The sequence below is a fragment of the Ceratotherium simum genome, chromosome 23, assembly GCF_057802395.1.
Source record: "Ceratotherium simum simum isolate JZ-2026a chromosome 23, ASM5780239v1, whole genome shotgun sequence".
NCBI lineage: Eukaryota > Metazoa > Chordata > Mammalia > Perissodactyla > Rhinocerotidae > Ceratotherium > Ceratotherium simum.
This window is the reverse complement of record NC_141922.1, coordinates 4,676,522-4,696,848: the sequence shown is the minus strand read 5'-3', so window position 1 is coordinate 4,696,848 and position 20,327 is coordinate 4,676,522. Positions and strand designations below refer to the sequence as shown.

Here is a 20,327-nt window from a genome sequence, read left to right as displayed (position 1 = left end):
TTAGTTTTATTTTTTAAAGTCACGCATCTTCTCCAGGATAAAATTATTAAAACCTGCATTATTTGCCAACACACTGGTGTGCAGGTGACGTGTGACTGAGACAACTGACGATCATTCACGGCTGCCAAACAGAAAAGGGAAGCATCTGCAAGGAAACCAAGGCCAACACAGCAAAGGAACCTCCCGGTGGTCTCCAGATGAGTCAGACCCTCCTTGGGCTCACTCCAGGGCGTGGCTGCAGCATGACTGCTCATGCCTTGGGGAATTTATTTCTTTTGAGTGACACAACACATTAATACAAGTTTTATTTCATTTTGTGTCATAGGGCCGGTTCCCTGGGGCCTGTCCCAGCCCCAGGGGCAGGAGGGTCTGGGCGTCTGACCCTCCTCAGCTGCCCACATCTGGTGGAAGCAGCTGACTGTACCCAGGTAATCGCGAGATATGACACTCCAACCCAGAAAAGTGTCAGGCCTGAGGGAAGCCCCCAGAGGTGCAAACGGTGAATGGTCTGCAAAAATACCACCCCCTTCCTTCCGTCCAGGCTGGGTCAGCGGCGGGAGGGGGATTCCACACAAGGAGCCACCTGAGTGTAGAAAGCAGTCCACTCACAGCTGTCCTGACGGCCGCTCATGGACTCCCCACAGCCCTCACCTGTGGGAGCTGGGGGCCCCGCAGAGGGGAGAAGACCCCATGCAGTGTGAGGGGGTCTCACAAACTGATGGGCAAGCAGGGAATGCCAGGAGAAAGGTTTGTTTTCTTCTTTAAGCCCCTGGGATAATTTTCACGTGTCTCTAGCATGCAAAAGGGGGAGATTAAGCTTATTAATTAACTGAAGAAAAGACCAGATACTAATTTACAATGATTTCTGGGGTAAAGAACAGAAAGAAGATACATATGTGTTAACAACCAACTATTTACATTTGATCCCAAATAGATTAAACAATGAAATTGTTTCCAGAGAATAATAAAACCTCTCACTTCAATAAAAATACTACATTTAGTTGGTTTCTCAACAATATATTTTTGACTGCTATTTAGAAAGGCCCAGACTGGAGTAAAAGTTCCTGGGTGCAACAGGAAGCAAATGTTCAAATACATTGTTCTAAGCGTTAAGTAAATCATGGTATCTCTCATGGGTTGACTGCCAAAATGAGTTCAGTTACCCCACACACACTCTTTCACCCTGAAAATGTGAAAAGCTTCACAGCTCATCCATGAGAGTGAAGTAAGAGCAAGGAGGTAACCCCGCCTCGTTCTATTCCACCACCCCACTCACGCAAGATCCAGAAACGTCTGCAGAAGACACACCCATCTGGACACAGTCAAGTGCCACGGTGAAGGACCGCAGACTCTACAGCAACTGGAACCCAGGAGGTATCTCAACATCCTTCACCACATCTGCGTTTTGAGGGCACTGAATCCTTTCAGTTTGTGCTGACAGGACACACCTGAGGTGCCTAGGTGGCACCAGACACAGAACCGCCTGTGGCCAGTCGGCCGACACAGATGCCAGCACGTACAGACGCCAGCACAGTGTGGTGAGCTCCTCTCCACACAAGGTTTCCCATGACGACCTCAGCACGTACCGCCAAGAACATACTTGCACATTTCGAGAAAAGAAGCCTGTTCACCCAGAGGTGACTGGCGGGTACTCACCCCACTGCAGAGGAGCCAGCTGCAGGTGCTCCAGGACCAGCTGGTTCAGGAGTCCTTCCACGCTCGCCTCGCCTGTGCGCTTCAGAGAGGGGTGAGCCTCGGTCAAGGAACATTCGGCCTCTGTTGAGCCCCAGGGACAAGAGAAGTTCTAGAAGTTTCTAGACAGAGACTAGGAGATGGGAAACCACCCACAGTGGATATATGTCCCCCTCTTCTCAGTGATGGTCTAACCAACCACTAAGACATCATCTGAGTGTGTGGAAAATGGGCATTTAAACATATCAAGTACCTCTCCTCCCTCACCCCAAAACCTAGAAAATTAAGGTATGTTATGTAAGGAAGGGAAATCCACTGGGATAATTCTAATCCAACAGGTATTCTTGCTGGGGGAAAAAACAAAATGGAAGGTTGTTTGTCGTTAACAAGGCATGCAAACTGTGGCTCACTGTTCAACACGACTGAGTGCGTTTTTCAACACGTGTCGGTTTCATGCTGGTTTCATGTCTGTCATGTTATACATCTTGAAATAATTACACATATTATTACGAATGGGCTCACTTACGCGAGTTCATAATCGAGGAAGTGATAAAGTCTCTCAGCAAGTATCAGTGGATGAAGAAATTAGGTTTAGAAATGCAGAAAATAGAAGTCTCCCAGGCGCTAATATTAAACAGTCAATGCGGTTTTCAGAAACAAATTTGTAAACCTCTTTTCCTTTTCCTACATAAATTATGGCCACTGGATTTAAGTTGCAATCAAAAGGGAAGAATTTACTTCCTGACATTCTCTAGAGATAGGGGAAGTAGGGAAAAAGCAAACCCCCTTTTTTCTTCCTTTAGCAAGTCAATTGCATTCAACAAACACAAAGTGTGTGTGAAGTGAGACAGGGATGGTAAGAAGCACTGAGGACACTGAAATGATCGGACAGAACCGTGAACTTGAGAGGCTTACATTCCGCTGAAGACGACAATATAGAATCGGACACTTGCATTCACCAAGGCTGAGGACAACTGTGTCGGGATGAAGCCATGCGGGTGGAGCAGAACGGGTGAGGCTGGGAATGAGGGGGCACCGGGGCCCCAAAGGAATAAAGACAAGAGCTCCCGGTCAAAGGGCCTGGCATGGCAAGGATTCACTGTAGTCATCAGCTGGCTCAATGGGGGCGTCTGGGTGTAGAGGCACCGAGCAGAGCGAGAACATCATCCCCTCAAACAGTCCAGCTGAGCACCCATGGAAAATGTACAGACGAGAGGGCTGCTCAAGAGAGCGGGACTCACTGCACACAGCAACGGGCCTCAGACAGGAGCACAGGGCCTGTTGGCATCCAGGGCACTCAGGAACCCCTGCCTGCCTCTCCATCCCCAAGTCCTTCTTTGGCTATTTTGGACTTCTTCCAAATCTTCCAAAATACCATGTGCTCTCTCTGGACTCCATACCCTCCCACATTCTGTGCTCTTTGCCTGGAAATGCTTTTCCCTGCCCTCCTAACTATATTCATCTTTTACCTCTTATCTTAGACCTCACTTTCTCCAGGAAGCCTTCCCTGAGCTATCTCTACTCCAAAGGCTCGCAGGCCTCCCCTTCCAACCCACACTAGATGTGCTTGTCTTCCGCTGTCTGGCTTCACCATTAGCCTGTCAGCTACAGGAGGGCGGAGCCCTCATCCTGGGGCCTAGAAAAGCGCCTGGTTCATAGTGTTGCTCAGTGAATGTTGCTTGATGAATAAATGGATGCTGGAATGAGTAAACACCCCAGGTAATAGTGCTAGAGCCACACCTCATGCCCCTCTGGAGCCCACAGCCCGTCAACACGCAGCCCAGAGGCTGTGACTGGGCAACATTTCCTGCCCCCAGATGCCCCAAGGCCTGCTGATGGTCTCGGCAAATTCCCAGGGCCTTCTCTGCATCAAGCGCCAGTCCACCCATGCTGTTTGCTTCATTCCACACCAACCTGAACGTCGAACTCATCCCGTTGTTCCCTCACCACCCTTCAGCTGAGAATTTGAGAGCTCGGCAGTGTGACTAAAGATCTAGATCAAACAGGTGTCGCAGCCCCGAGTAAAGACCACCTGCCCCCTCCCAGGCTCTGGTCTCTCTCTTCTCTTAGTGGAGCACTGCAGCTGAGGGGATGGGTTCTGGATCCTGGCACCACCACTGATGAACACTGGTGGATTTATCTAAACTCCCTGAGTCTCAGTTTCCTCATCTGTAAAATGGGCTTAAGAGCAACACCAACTTCATAGGGTTGTCACGAAGAGTAAATGCAGCAACAGCCTGGCCCACAGTGAGCATTAAGTGAATGTCACCTCCTGACAGTGTTATCCCTCTCTCCTACCCTCTCCTAGCCTTCCTCCCTCTCTGAGGAGATAGAGAAATGTCTCTCCTTCCTCAGGAGGCCAGCCATCATTTTTGTTGCCTCAGACCCCCTTAGGGACCTTACTGTACCACAAGCCATTTATCAAAGTGTTTCTTCCAAAGATAACTCTCTCCCTAAGAAGACTTTTCCAAATGAAAATTTTTCCATCTCATTACACACACAGCCTGTTTGTTGAACTGATATCATCATTGCTATATACTTCGCATTGCACTTTTCATTATTTGTGTGGTCCTGTGACAACCTGGGAGTCAGGACTCATTCATTCACCTCATTCATTCACTAGTTTGACAAGTGGATACTGAGCAGACCTTAGGGTGCTGAGTGGATATTTAGGATAAGGCCCTCAGGTGGCCAGGGATGCAGAGCTAAGGCTGACCCAAGCCACAAGGAGCTCACGGGCTTATGGGGAGACAGACTTGCAAACAGGAAATGCTGTTTGCACCAGCAATCGCAGTTCCAGTGTACTCCTAAAAGAAGGGAAAGCAGGGACTCAGCAGACACTCATACCCCCATGTTCACAGCAGCATTATTCACAGTAGCCAAGAAGTGGAAACAACCCAGTGTCTACGAATGGATGGATGAACAAAACACGGTCCATCCACACAATGGAATGTTATTCAGTCTTAAAAGGAAGGAAATTGAGACACATTCGACAACATGGATGAACCTTGAGGACATTATGCTAAGTAACATGTCAGTCACAAAAGGCCAAATACTGTATGATTCCACTTATAGTAGCTGCCTAGTGTAGGCAGAAGGAGACAGAAACAGGAAGGAGAATAGCGGTTGCCAGGGGCTGGGGAAATGGGGAGCTATTGTTTAATGGAGACAGAGTTCCAGTTTTGCAAGAGGAAAAGAGTTCTGGAGATGGACGGGGGTGATGGCTGCATAACAATGTGAATGTACTTAACACTACTGAACTGTACGCTTAAAAATGGTCAAGACGGCAAATTGAAAACCGAAAACTGCTGACCTAAGGAATGGAGTCTGTAATCAGGAAAAGGGCCATGGAAGCCCAGAGGAGCAGTGAGCACCTGCAGAGAAGTCTCCCAGCAGAGGGGACACGTGAGCCGAGTCCCACGGGAGACCAGGAACTTGGGAGGTGCTGGGAGAGGGAGGAGAGAGCAAAGCTTTGAGCAGAGGCAGGACTTGCACAGGCACGGGCCTGGAGAAGTTCAGGGAAGCTGGCGGGAGCTGAGGCGGAGGCAGCACGTTGCCTTTCGACAGAAGAGGAAACTGAGGCCTGAGAGGGAGTGAGCTGCAGTGCCGCACCTGAACCCAGGCCACACCGCCCCTGCTCCCTGTCCTTCCCGAACGCTGCAGTGGAGACAGCTGTCCCCGTCCTCATCACAGGTGCCGTGTCATGGCATGTTTCATGATGGCTCTGTGTCCTTCCCCTTCTCAGGCCACATCTCGGCGATGGGCACCCCCTTCTCAGCACAGAGGTGGGGGTATAGAAAGTCATCTGGAGGGGCGGCAGGGAGAGCACAGGGAAACTCCTGCCAGTCTCCATCTCGCACCACAACAGCCGAGGGCCCGCACGGAGACCCGACGAGCCCATCAGGGAGACAGCGCCCTCAGGTCCATCATATTTGATAACGAGGTCCCATTTCCCCTCACAAGGAACCGCACAGTGGAAAGCCTATTGGGTGCTGTGCACATCTGGGTTGTTTGGGACCTCAGAGATGATCCACGCAGCCCCTGCCCCAGCCTGAGTCATGACAGGGCTGTCACTCCCCACGGGCACACGTGACATCGTGGACGGAACAGGGCAGGCACTGAGATCTCAGGAGCCTCCTCTCTACCAGGGCTGAGGGAGGATGCCCTTCTCCAACACCAGAGACTGCAGAGGTCTGGCCACACTACCACCCACCTCTGCCAGGAACCCCAGGGCCGCACCCTTCTCAGGAGAAAAGGTCCATGATGCCACCTCACCCAAGATGCCTGGGAGCCTCCAGGGTGCAGTCCACAGCCCACGGCTGACAGACACAGGGAGGGGGCGAGGAAAGCCTGGTCCCGGCCTCACGATGAGACTAATTCTGGTCAAGTCAAGCTTAGGAGCAGAGGCCACCTCTCTGCCCGGGTCTAGCCGGCTCCTGCCTGTCTCGCGCCCTCCAGGTTTCTCCTCTGAGCTCTGCTCAGGCTCTGGGCATGTGATCAGGCTCACATGCTGAGTCGGGGGCGCCTGGCTGAGTGGGAGGTGACCCAAAGCCACTCGGGCCTGTTTTCTCTATTTGAAGACAGGGGAGGAGAGGCTTATCTCCATTATGGACTCTGAGCTCCTGGAAACTTCTCATAACTCAGAACCTAGATCAGGGCATTTAAGTCCAGACTAGGGTGCAGAAAATGTCCGTGGTTGCCTGTGATTGGCTACCTGGCTCCAAAGGAGGGGGCGCTGCTCAGCCCAGTGGTTAGAGCACCTGCTCTCGTAGCAGCCCCAGCTAACGGGGCTCCCTTTCCCAACTCCAGCCCCCAGGTAAGAACACCTGCACAAACAGCCACGCTCCTGAGTAAACCGCAGCCCACTCCCAGTTTTTTTCCTCAGAAATTTCATTTTCTCAAGAGGAGTTGCTTAGTACTAAGAATTTATTGGCTGGGAAGGTCTGTGTCTTTATGAATGGGACACTGTGCAGTGTTTAGTTTCCATGGATAATGAGTGAATGATTGTTTTTCTTCCTTTCGACCCACAGATCTGAATATTCTAATTTTAACACACAACGCACCTCATGAAATTACTGCTCGAGGTGAGGAATGTGAAAGGAAGAGAATCTAACCAGGAAAGAGTCGGTTTTTCTGAAGGAAGTAGGGAGCGCAGGGCCTGGTACACGCAGGACGCAGATCTGCGGACCGAGCAAAGGGGCGGGTCCCTCACTGTGCGATTTCACTGCGTCCCACCCTCCGTCTTCACCAGGGTAAGTGCGGAGCCAGGATCCCATCCCAGGGCTGCACTCATGCACTTGCTCACTGACTCACGTGCGGGCACCACCGGGGCCAGGCCATGCTGGACACAGGTCAGACCACAGTGCAGCAGACCAGGCTCTGCCCGCCTGGAGCTCACAGTCTGGTGGCAAAAAGCCGGGTGGGGCCGGCTGCCCTGTGCTGCCTCCTCAGGCTCTTCAGATCCCCAAGGCATCATTGACTCTGGTGGGCTTTGGGGGGGGTGCCGGGCAGTCAAAACATTCAGACCCCATCATAACCCTGTGGATCCACACACGAGTGAGTGCACACAGATTCTAACAGCCAAGCTCACATTTCCGGGTGAGGCCTGGTCTACACAGCTTACACACACTAAGTGATGCAAATCCCATCACAGCACTAGAAGGGAGGCATTATGCCAATTTTGCAGAGAAGGAAATGGAGGGACAGAGAGGTTAGGACACTTGCCTAAGGCCACACAGTCACAATTACTGCCCAGAGAGTCTGACTCCAGAGTCTGTGTTCTCGCTCACTGCCAAAAGCCTCCACGTTACAGGAAGTGGGCAACAACTAAGATCTGAAATGTTGAGAGTTTCTGTGGTGGGGCCTGTGCAGGCACGCCTGTGTCAATGGCACACATGTACAGTCACTAAGGCACAGGCAGCCTTCCACCCCCGCCCCCAGGGCTCATTCCCTCCAGGCTGGAAGAGGCACCTCACAGGACTCTCCCCAGAGGAATCCCCCACAGCACTCACCCCACAGGACTCTCCCAGAGGACACCCCCCAGGACCCCTGGCTCTGGGCCCTCCCATGCAGCACCCAAGGGACACAACAGCTGAGTCAAAGTCTCCCCTCGGGCCCGGGGCTCTCACAGGAGGAAACCAGGGCACTGAGAGGGAAGCTGGGCGGCTTCTAAAAAAGCATCCAAGATAGTCCTGACTCTCCAGCCGCCTCTCCCCAGAAGGAAACTGAAGGAGAAACTGCTGCAGGTGCACCCGAGACAATCCATACCTCCCACGACGGCGTCCCCCCAAGAGGCTGTGAGGCAGGAGCCCCACGCCCCACAGCACACAGAAGACACAAGGAGAAAAGAGTGGAGACCAAGAGGAAGAGGAAGACAGGCGAGGGGTGGCCCTGCGTGCATCAGGGCAACACCACCTCCTCCAGGCATCCTTAACTCACACCACGCTGCTGGAGAACACGTCACAGCCAAAGCACATTTTACTTAATTACTTGGAAATAGCATAGCATGTTCCAAAAATGTTCCATTTCAGGGCTCCCTGAAGGCCTGCACAGGCTGCACCTGCTCTGAAGCCTCTTGAGCTTTCCTCTGCCGTGGAGGCGCAGTGGGGCCCGTGCGCTCCTCCATTGTGGAAGCGCACCAGGGCCCAGGCAATCCTCTACCGCGGAGGCGTACCGGGCCAGGGCACTCCACAAGCCCTGGCATCCAGGTGTCTACTCCCAGCAGGGGCTGTTTACACTCGCTCTTCCTTTGTACAATGGGAGTCATTAATAGCCATCCCACAGATGGTTGTGGGGACAAAAAACAGGGTGGGAAGGCTTTGCAAACTTAACCATTCCACAGGCTTTGTGGGTGTCGTGGAGAAACAAGCCAGGCTCTGTCCTCAAAGAACCACAATCTGGAGGAGGACACAGTGAGCAGCTGGCTCCCTCCTCTGTGCTCAGCAGCCCCAGCTAGATTCATCTCCTGTAGAACTTGGGAGGCCCATGTTACATGTCCACGGCCCTAGCAGACTTGGAGCTCCTTGAGGATCAGGACCGTGTGCCTCCTGATCTCTGTCCTCACCGCCTGGCGCACACCCTGAGCCCTGCGGTGGGGGACAGGAGGGAGGGGACCAACCTCTCCTAAACCTTCCCAGGTGCCTCTGCCCAGACTCCTCAAGGAGATCACAGGGATGGAACAAACGCACCCTGCTCTCTCTCCTTTCCAGGCTCTGGGCATATTTCTTCTTCCCAGAATGTCCTTTCCCTCTTCTTCTACCTGGCCGACTCCTATTCTCTCCTTCAGACCCAGCGCAGCGTGTCCCTCAGTGGAGGGTCCCCCCACAAGTATCTTCACAAAGTTCTTTATGGCTATAATTCAGCGACTCTGCAATCAATGCCTTAACGTCTGTCTCCCCTGCTGCACCAGGAGGTCCTTTCCCATCTTGCACGTTCTAGGGTCTCGCACAACTCCTGGGACTCAACGGTAGTCTGACAAATGTTGGTGAGGTAATTTAACGATGAAAGCATGCACACACACACGCACTCATGGCTAGAATAAGGAAAACTGTAACTCCCTGATGGGATTACTCTGGCGTCACGATGAGATAACTGATGACGCCCTCAGCACAGAGCCGGGCACGCAAGGCTATTTCTCATGTCTCAAGACATGAGAAAACTGAGCCTCAGAAAGGTCAGCAACTTGTCTGCTGAGAGTGACAGAACGGGCAGTAGGCCTGGCCCATTACCTAGCATTACTCGGCGCTAACAGAGGGTACGTCTGGAGCCTGCCTCCTTGCCCAGGGGGCATGGGGTGCACACAAAGCCATTTCCAGGTAACGCTGGCCCAGTTCTGTGGACTCCTCCACAGCATCCACATGCCTGACCACAGCCACCACATGGCTGGTCCACCTCCGTCCTTGTTATTCAATTGGCCACACAGCAAAGTCTGCCACGACACCACTGGGGAGAAACACGAGGAAGCGTCCTTTCTGGGAGTCCCTGCAGGTTTCGGGCAATGGATTCTCATTGAGGGTGGGTTTCTAGGAGAGGATGGCACCTGTCATTCCCATGCTAGGACTGTACCTGCTGTTTCTCCTGTCCCTGAACCAGTAAGACCCATGGGGAGTAGGGCAAAGGGCCTTCTCCCTCCTGAGGCCAGTGACCCAGGGACGGGTCACTGCTGGCCCCTGAAGAAACCACAGGCCACTGTGTGCACGACCTGGTGATCGTGAGGACTAGTGTCCTTCCCGGGAGCAGTCGCTTCAGCTGAGTCAGTTTCCCTGAACCCCCGCCCTGCCTCATACCTTGGCTCAGCATCCCCCTGCTGTGCCCCCAGCACCATGCAGAGGCCACGCCCTCCTTAGGAAAACACATCCCCTGCGGAGTCCACAAAGGACTAGAGCCCAGGGACTTGGCCTGCAGTGGAGAGAAGCAGAGTCATTACCTCCCTTCTTTCCCTTTGCAGCCATCAAGTGACGGAGCTACTTTCTCTTTCATAAAACGACATCAAATGCCCCTTCTCTAGCTCATGACCGCATCCCTGCAAGGCACCTGTGATGCTCTATCATCAAACAGACGGAGAGGAAGTGGTACTCACGCCCAGTGCCGGCAAAAGGAGCCAGCTTCGCTTTTCGTAGTTTGGGTTTCAGCTAGAATCTAATGGCCCACGTGACTCACAGGTGCACCGAAGTTCATTCTCAGAGTGGTGACCAGTTCTCAGGGAAGGAAACACTCCCAGGGGAATTCTAAGTCTCAGACTCAAAGACGTCCAGCCAGGTCCCAGAGAGAAGGAACAGGGAAGGGAACTGACACTGAGGACTTTCCTGGTGGTGCAGGCTCTATGGCAAGGGCTTCAACCATCCGGGACAGCCACAGTCAACGCCACGCCAGTGAAGAACCGGAAGCCAAGAGGACTCAACAGCGTGGTCCTAGCCCACTCAGAGACCAAGCAGGGATTCCCCCCGAGCTCCTTTCAACTCGGACATCCAAGCTCTTTCCCACAGCATGGCAGCTCCGGAAAGAAGAGAGGACCTGCTCAAGAGTACGTGTCTGGGGGCCGGCCCCGTGGCTTAGCGGTTAGGTGCCCGCGCTCCGCTACTGGCGGCTCGGGTTCGGATCCTGGACGCACACCAACGCACCGCTTCTCCGGCCATGCTGAGGCCGAGTCCCACATACAGCAACTAGAAGGATGTGCAACTATGACATACAACTATCTACTGGGGCTTTGGGGAAAAAAAAAAGGAGGAGGATTGGCAATAGATGTTAGCTCAGAGCTGGTCTTCCTCAGCAAAAAGAGGAGGATTAGCATGGATGTTAGCTCAGGGCTGATCTTCCTCACCAAAAAAAAAAGAGTACGTGTCTCCCAGATTGGCATGACTCCAAAAGTTTGGAAACCTCTGTAATGGCCAAGCTATGAGAATACAGGCAGACACACTCACATACTTTGCTGTTGGAAAAGGAGAAAGTTCGCTATGAAATAATATGCAGTTTTCCAAGATGTGTACGTTTAAGTGAAAAAAGCAAGATGCAAAACAGTATATACTTTTGTATTTAAAAATAATAAGACTATGTGTTTGTATTTACTTGTAGTTTCAGAAAGAAATTCTGAAATATGTACAAGGAATGAATAAAAATGGGCATTTGGGGAGGAAGGGCAGGAAGAGGGCAAATGGGAATATTTTCTAAAAATTTTGAACCATGCATACATTTACCTATTTAAAATAAAATAAAAACTATTTTAGAAAAAGTAAACAATGAAGTTCTAATAACATTATGAATGAATCAAAACGCTGTGAGCAGCTGTAGACCTGGGACCATTTGGACACAACTGAGCTCCCGAGTGGGGCTGATACAAGTCAACCCGCCTCATCCCAGTCAGAAGGGAGAGGATCTCAGGACGCAGATCGTTGAAATATTTGGGTTTAATATGTACATTTTTGTGTTTCTTTCCTCCTGCTTTCTTTCCTGATCCTCTCCAGGGGTTATTTTCACTTGTAGGAAATTAAGACTTCAGAATATGGCATATTATGCCCTCTTATTAAAAAAATCCTGCCAGGCTTTGGAGGCAGGTTGCACCACAGTGCTTACAGCACAGAAATAGTGCCTAATGAACAAGGCCCGACAAGGAGCTTTGAAATGATTAGTTAGAGGAGCAAGTTAGCGTGTGAGCAATTACAAAGTTGCCAAATGGCACTGAGGCTTTGGAATCCATTCCAATCGCATATTTCTGTATTAATTTGCTTTCGGATGTGAGCCATAAAATTATACAACTGAGCTAATAAAGCTAATTACCTGCATGCACATCCCCCTCCGCTTTCAGCCCCATAAGCCACCAAAACAGTCGTGTGTCTGAGCCTGCACACACAAATGCAAAGCTGGCTGACCAGTCAGCTGTGCAGCTCCCTGCATCAGCCACTATCACAGCCAAGATTACAACACTAGAGTGATGATGGCAGAGGTGGCAGCAGCTACTATTTCTTAAATACATAGACCCTGGCACTCGGGGCAAGAGGTCAATAAATACTGATGACAATGACAATAATTCCCATCATTATTTCTATTAGAAAGAACATTTCCAAAGCATTTCCCAAAAGAGAGGCCCTATGGTAAGTGTTTAACATATATCTTCTCAATTTAATACTCACTACTTTCAAATTAAGACTTCAGAACATGGTGGGTATAAGGTAGGGACTGTGATTTCCATTTCAAGGATTTTTTTTTTTAACTTGGGCCCATGGAAAGAATAAGAAAGCTGTCACAGCAAGGAAGTGGCAGGACCAAGCCAGCCTGACCCTGGAGCCCACACTCTGGACTCCACTTTCAGACACTTGACTGTAAACATCCTATCAGTTCATCACAGTAAACCTGGAAGTCAGGACCCAGGATCTCCACTTGACAAACAAAGATCCTTCCATGCACAGGGCCTGGGTAAACCCAGGTCTCTAGGGCTGCGGTGGCTGAGTCAGCATCCACACGCAGCTTGGAGTGTGGCCAGCCTCCTTCCTCCCGTCCAGAGGGAACCCCGCTGGAACTCTCCGTGGTGCTGAAGAGCCTGCCTCCCCTTAAAGCCCTTTCTAGTCACCTGGGATGCAGCAATGACGTTTCCAAGTAGTCAATAGCTCTTTGCTCCTGAGACCTTCTCCTGTCCCCTAGGCGAGTAGGAATGGTGACCCTGCAGCAGGAAGACTGTGGAACCACTGTTGGTGCAGACCCAGGCTTTGCAAGCCTCCTCGACCACACCCACATGTAATGATTGAAAATCCCTGTGCGCCTGAACCACAGGAAAACTCAAGGTCCTAGCTCAGTTTAGCCCAACTCACATTCTGTCTCTGGAGCCTCCCACAGGCAGTTCCTAACTCCCTCACAAGGAACCACAAATTCCTTTCACAGTGCCCTCCACTCTTGCCATTTCCACGGCCTCAAAGCCATGTCTGAGCTACCTGGAGTCACTACAGTTCACCCACGGCCTCCTGCTGGTCATGAATCTTCCTCCTAGGTGGAGGTGGTTAGCGGCGAGGCCCGGGGCCCAGGGCTGGCCCCTGCTCAGTTTAAACTTCCTCTGCCATCCCCTGCTCAAACCAGCAAGGCCAATGAGCAGGCAGTACCGCCTCCCCGACTGTTTAGCAGTGTATTTTTGAAACTAATAATGAAAGAATTCAGAGGACTGCTTGTGGTTCTAAGCCCCAGGAGAGTAAGGAACGGTGTCCTTGGTCACCAGCACTGTGCCTGGAACACACTGGATACTCAATAAATTCCTGCTGCTTTGACTGAGCACCAATTCTGTGTTAGTTACCCACGGATCATCACATGTAATCCTCACAACAATTTCAGGGGTAGGAACCCTCCTCAGGGATGTTAAAACAACTTTCCCAAAGCCACAGAGCCAGGAAAGGTGGGTGTGAGTAGTCAAATCCAGTCCCCCATCCAGACTTCCCCCAGGATGCCACAGGTTTCCAGCGAGATCGGTCCTTGGTCCACAGTGTAGCAGACAGACAGGGCCAGGATCTCTCCTTGAAGGTGCCTCTAAAGGAGCAGACCTCGGCAGGCACCTCACTGAGGGCGAGTCCCTTGGGCCCTAAATGGCTCACTTTTCCTCCTGTGAGGTAACCCAAGAGGTTTCCAGGGTAGGACATGAGGATGGTGGGGACACAGATGTGTCCAGCAATATTGGCTTAAACCCATAAAGGGCACGGGTTTGTCCCTACAGATGAGATGGGGGTGTTTAGTTCCAGGACTGCATGGCATGTGTAAGTGGGGTCCCCTCCTGGAAATGGTGGGGAAGATGCTGCTACCTGCATGGAAAGGACAGCCTCAATCTGGCCAGTGGTCAGGGCCAGCATGACACCTGTCAGGCCGTCCCTCAGCTCTGGGGCCCCCTGCCTAACTCCCAACCGTAGCAGCACCACCCTGTGCTCCAGATATTTATTGCCATGACTGATACCCCAACTAGGCCACGGCGAGACCTGCAGGTGAAGACCAGGTGTCCTACCTCTGAGTCCCTAATTCAGATCTACAGAGCCTGGGAGGCAGTAAAAGTCAACTGAATGAGGGAATGTTTCCAAGAATAATGCAGAAGGAATTGTACCAGCAGCTCTAAGTTACGATCTACACAAGGTCATGGTTTATCAACGAATCACTGCACACAAGTCTGGGTCAGTGAGCACTTCCTGAGTAGCGACTCTGCACTTGGTCCTGCGAGAGCTCCCCTTCCTTGAAGAAGCAGGCTGTGCAGAGTGTGTACAGCCCACCAAAATCACACAGCACGCTGAACACAGCACTGCCTTTGAGCTTCACACCCCCCACGTGCAAGAGGCAGGTGGTGGAAGGGGAAACCAAGGCCTACAGCAGTTGCCACAGTAAACAGGTGATGGATGAGACACACACCCAGCTCTCTCTGATGGTATCACATCTAATCCATTCCTAGAGCTTAAAATCTGGCTAGAAGAAAAAGGATCACACATTTAAAAAACAAAAAACAAACAAAACAAGATACATAATCAAATGTAAAGGGAAATTCTTATGTTTAAAGAGGTCTCCTATATTCATTCTCTACAAACAAGGCTCAGAGAAGAGCCATTGCTCTGGTTTTCCACGGTAATCTTTTAGAGCAAAAAGGGGTGCCAGGCAACCCATAGCCCAGTGGGAACCCCACTCCTAGCAGTGCTCCTCTATTTCAACTCAACATCCTTTAAAGGTCTCGCCAAGAGCTGAGGTGCAAGATGACTGGAGAGACACACCTGGTCTGCCCCATAGGTCTTTACAGACTCTTGTGCCTAATTTCCAAAAGCAGGTGGCACAATCTCATCACACAGAACCAAATATGTCATGAACCCACCACGCCAAATGAGGAGCAGGGTGGAGAGAAGGGCTGCAACTCGTTATTCTACCAGAGCCATCTTCCTGAAATGAGCCTGACCACATTTCACCCTTGCTCGAAATCCTTCAGCGCTCTTGCAATAAAATCCCAGCTCCCTAGCACAGTACACAAGCTCCCCCATGATTCATTTTCCCGTCAACCTCTTCCCTCCAGATCTTGCACCTGCAAATGTGTATCAGCCATACTGGACTACTGGTTCTTGTTACAACAGACAGTGCTGTTTCCTGCCTTGGTGCCTTTCCTCCTGCCCTCCCCCTGCCTGGAGCCCTCTTCAGCCTTGTCTTTCTGGTGACCACCCACCCATCTCTGGAGCTTAAACTTCACCTTATCTGGGGTGTCCTCTCTGATCCACCCCCACTCCAGAAGCCAACCCTTCCTTCCTCTCTGGCTGTGACCTCTACACCTGGTAGCACATCTATCCTGAACTTGCCACATGCATTTACCTCCCCTATCCAGTGTGCAGGCCTTGATTCACACAAGAGCATTTATTAATACCTACTATGTATGCTATGGTAGGTGTAGAGGATGAAAAGACCAACCAAAATAGGCTCCTTCCTACTTTTACGAAGCCCAGTTTACTGTGCAAGGATTATACCTTATTATTAGTAGTCATCCATCATTACTTAAATTTAATTAATCAATATTTGTGCAGAGCCTTTTTGTTTACAAACGTTTTCATGCACGCTGTCTCAGTTAATCCTCTACATGTCTTGGGAACCATAAGTGTCCACTTCCAAATCTTTGAAAAACACACCATATGCAAGGAAAATGCAGAAAGTTAATAAAACACCTTCCCTCTCATTTTCCACTAAGCTATTACCAGTGAAGTATTTGGTAATGCACCACAAATCAGAGGACCATTTGAAACTATTGAGCAGCTTTTGAGATCCTGTCTGTGTTTACGTGACTGAAGTTTACCATGACCGGGTCTGATACTTTAGAAGAAATGATGCTCAATCAACTCTTCCCTTGGGGAACGTGCAGCCCAGTGGGAGGCCAGGCTCTCTTCTGACCCTGCAGGCCTGAGTGCTATCAGCCTCACCTCTCGCAGGAGAAAGAGGCGCCGTGCTCCGACGCCTGCTTCTTACAGACAGTCTCCTGGGCGAAAGCTGGGAAGCTGTCACAAGAGAGCAGCTGATGCAGACGTTTCCACACTGGCTTCCAGGTAAGCATCCCGCAGTGGGTGCTCTCTGGGGGGGCGGGGCTGCACCTGGGGCATCCTCCCAGGAAGATGGGCTGTCTGAGCCCACCGTGCCAGCTCTGGCGGGAATAACCGCAGATGCAGGGACTCAGCCCAGCCCCACTTCAGCTCAAATAAATTAGCAAATTGTCATAAATAGAAATTACACTAATGGAAAGACTGCTTTAAGTGATTAATGAGCCTCTTTCCCATGACTTTGTTTTCCAATTTGCATCGTGAACTTTGAGAATGCTGATGCTGGGTTGTTCTCATCTCAGTGGGGGCACCAGCATTTCGGCTCAGCTCCTTGTATCAGAGACCCACTGGACAGAAAATGCCACGCGGCACAATGAGATGCCAAGGGAGAGTCTGCTAGTGTTCATCGCTACAAGTCTCGGTGGGCTGAGACCACTCTGGAGTTCCAGGATGGAAAGTAGTGTAATAGAGAGAGAACTGCAGGGGGAGGTGGTACCAATAAGCGGTGTGCCCAAGGACTGTTGCGACCTCTTTAGGCTCCATCTGGAAAAGGGGTCTAAGCAGAAACCAGATGCTCTTTCGCTGTTCCCAGCATGCAACTAAGAGCACAGACTCTGAAGCCAGTCAGCTGGGTGAGAATCCCAGCTCTGCCACTTACTAGCTGGGTGACCTGGAACAAGTTAGTTAACCTCACTGGGCCTCAGCTTTCTCATGTGTGGAATGTGGATAAAACTACTTCATAGGGGTTTTGTGAAAATTAAGTGAGTAAATCTATGTAAATTGCTCAAAACAGTGCCTGGCATCTAGTAAGTGCCATAGGGGTGTTAGCTGTAACTTAAGCTTTGTAACTTCATGATTCTATTATCTAAGATATGCTCACAATAATTGTTGCACCAAAAGTACACAGAATGTTTACCAGCTCGACCTGCACCCAATCACAGGAACACAATGCACGTCTATTCGTGCACAGGTACACGCACACACCATACACATATACACGCACACACCAACATGCAAACAAACACACACACACCACAAACACACAGCTTTGAACCAGAGCTTTGCATGCTGGGGAAAGTCCTTCCCCACTCTCATGAGCCAGCCAAATCTGAAATCTATGCTGTGTGCCAAACTCTGATTCCTTTCAAAGTAATTTTAAGGTGTGCATAGCTACCATATTTGAATTTGGGGGAGACAGCAATCAAATCAGTATTCCTCCCACCCTATTCCTTCTGCCCACTGAAGGCAAAACAGCCAGAGCAACTTCACAGCATCTCTGGTCAGGCACAACATTCTCTTTGGCTGGCAAGGCGTCCTCACTATGAAAGATGAAAGGCCTCTGATTACCAACAGCTATGAAAGCTCAATTCCCTAAAGGCAGATATAAGCTGCAACCCTGCATTTACTTAAGATGATCAAGGAATCAGCTGTACTGATGACAGGAGCCCTTTGTATTAAAATTCATTTAGATAAAACTATTTCTCTTAACATCACTATTAGGAAAACATCGTGTACTATGTTTTAAAGGAGTCTTGTTTAAAGATTTAATTTTTTTCCAGGGTTGAGAAGACAGAGCTCCATCAAGAAGCATCTTTGAGAATAAGCTAGAAGCCAATTAGAGAGGTCAAAGGGCGATCTTACGCAATCCACTACCAACAGTTTAATCTGTCTCTGTCTTAAAAGGGAGGAGAGGTTGGTTGAGAGCAAATTCTCCCTATTGGAAAGAAAGCAGTCTTGGAAACTGAGAAGCCAGGCGTGGCTGTGTTCCTGGTCACAATCAACCAAACCAAGGGCATTGTGCCTGTAGTCTTGTAGGGTTAGGCTTGTGAAACCCCCAGTAAAAACAAATGTCACACCCACCATTGAGCTTCTGGGCTTTATAGAAGGTGACTGGTATCTGTGAGGCCAAACACAGACACCACTCAGCAACGCATAGCCTGGGACATGCACCGTCCTCGGGCCAGCCCCTGGGAAGGCAGCTCCTCTGGGATGCAAGACCCGATGCTCCCAGAGAACAGCCCACTGCTCCACATCCTTCTACTTTCCAATTATTTATGTTTATTTGACCTTTGCATCCTGCACAGATATTCCGTCTCCTACTCCGGGACATCAATTTTAAGGCTTCTAAAGCCTGGCTTGCAGTTGGGCTCCTTGAGCCTCTGCCTGGCCCTTAAAGCAGCCAGATGGTTACAAATGGTCTCCAGACAGAACAGGGAGATGCGTGCTTATCAGACCACCTGGCAAAGATGCTGCCCAGATGGTCCAGGTCATTGGCTTTGTGGGGATCAGCTGAACTGTGCACCCAGCTCTTGTAGTGAAACCTATCGGGGATGGATTCTGATATGTCAGCAAGGATCTCACCAACCCCTGCAATGCTCTTCGAAGGGAGACTTGCAACAAAAGCGAGGAAAATGAGGTGAGATGATGCCAAGCTTGCTCCTTGCTTATCCCTCATCTATTTCCACCACAGATCATCTGTGCAGGGCTGCCCTCTGGAAAAGGAGCCAGGCTTCAATTAAGACTAATCTTGCTAGTTGCCAACTCCTTTCGTATATTCATCACAGCGCTCAGCATAGTGCAACTAAGCTGGTAACGAACGAGCTTGCTGCACCAACGAAATGGAAACTATCGGTTCACCAATGGTTTTAATACTACGTGCTCGGGATTGCATGCAGCAGGAAAAGAGAGCATGCTCTACTGGGGCAGGGTCCACATCTGATTTTGCTCATTGCAGTGTACCTGGTGCTTAGCACAACCCTCAGCACAAAGTAGGTCATCAATAAATAGCCACCAAGTGAATGGGACTCGACCTGACCTCAAGAACAGCACAGCCTGGCAAGGGAGGCAGTCTTCAGAAAAATAAACTTTCCTGTACTTTGTAGGTACCATAACAAACAAGAGTTAAGCAGTGAGTGTTGCAGGAGCCCAAGGGAAGGGGCAGTCCCAGCTGGGCCGCGTGGAGAGGTCAGTGACAGACAGGGCTCCTTAGAAGAATGGACGTGTGAGGTCGATTGCAAAGGACGAATGAGACTTGGTCGAACACTGACGCTTGTTTCTCCTCTTCTGAATTACAAATGGAAAGTGAAAACAGATACGGTCAACTTCCAACAGTCCCCACGCCAGCTACTTTGAGGGATTTTCGGAACTGTAATCCTGGACCCTTTTAGGAAGGTCCCACAGGAGGTGAAGTGAGGACGCTGGTGGGCGGCCCTGGGCGAGGTCTGGCCCACTGTCCTCTGTACGGGAGAAGCCTCACCCGAGGCTGGGTCACAGGACAGCATGAGGTCTCTGGGCAAGAAAGGGGCTCGGTGCTCATAGCTGACAGCTCCTAGGGTCGGGAGCTATGACTGCACCTTCCAGATGTGACGTCACTTTAAGGAGTCAACAGGAAAATAACACGAGTTTTGGGGTCCTGGCTATCCAGCTAGCTGCATGATCTCAGGGGAGTTAACTTCCAAATTTTACTTATTTAGTTTTTAAAAGGGGTAGGTACTACCTGTTTCACATAAGAAAAATGCTAATATGCTGCCTGGCACCTGGCAGGTGATCAAAAGGGCAGATACAATTACTAGAACTTGCTAATTTTATCAGCAACCCAGAGCAGGTTTCCTCTCCTTGGCTGAACAGATGAGGACGTGGGCCCTCCCCACAGGGACGCCGGAAGCAGCAGAGCCAGGCCTTCTGACCCGGGGTTCCAGCCCACAACATGGCATCTTTGGTCCCAAAGTCGAATGCAGACAATTTCTGGATCATGTGCAAAAGGCTTTTATCTGCTATTAATAGAGTTTACAGAGAGTTGGCTATATTAAGGTTTCTAAGTTCAGTATAAATGGTCCAATCTAAGTTCAGTATAAATGGTCCAATAGTGGTAGCTGGAGGTGAGAAGGTTAAAAGGGGACCGTGTAGAAGAGCAGAAAGTCAGGGTGTGTTTATCCAAAGAGCATCGACTACGTCACATGAGCCTGGCTCTCTGGGACCAGATGCTGCCTGTGCCAGGTGGATCCCCCACCCGCCCCCTAGAACAGCACAGATGCTGCACACAAGAGAGTGCCTCCTGAGAAGGGGAGAGCTTGGGTGGAAAGTCCCTTTACAAGTCACCAGGCTAAGGGTGGAAAACGGGAT

The 20,327-nt window shown here is 50.5% G+C and overlaps 1 protein-coding gene across 5 annotated transcripts in view; it reads right to left on the bottom strand.

The window, feature by feature from the left end:
• Positions 1 to 20,327, bottom strand: part of TRAPPC9 (trafficking protein particle complex subunit 9) — a 645,618-nt gene that overhangs the window by 140,019 nt on the left and 485,272 nt on the right. For all 5 annotated transcript variants that reach the window (XM_087447411.1, XM_014788024.2, XM_087447413.1 and 2 more), the window contains one exon: positions 1,657 to 1,748. In XM_087447411.1, coding sequence (XP_087303537.1) covers positions 1,657 to 1,748 — 92 coding nt within the window. The remainder of the gene's footprint in view (positions 1 to 1,656; positions 1,749 to 20,327) is intronic.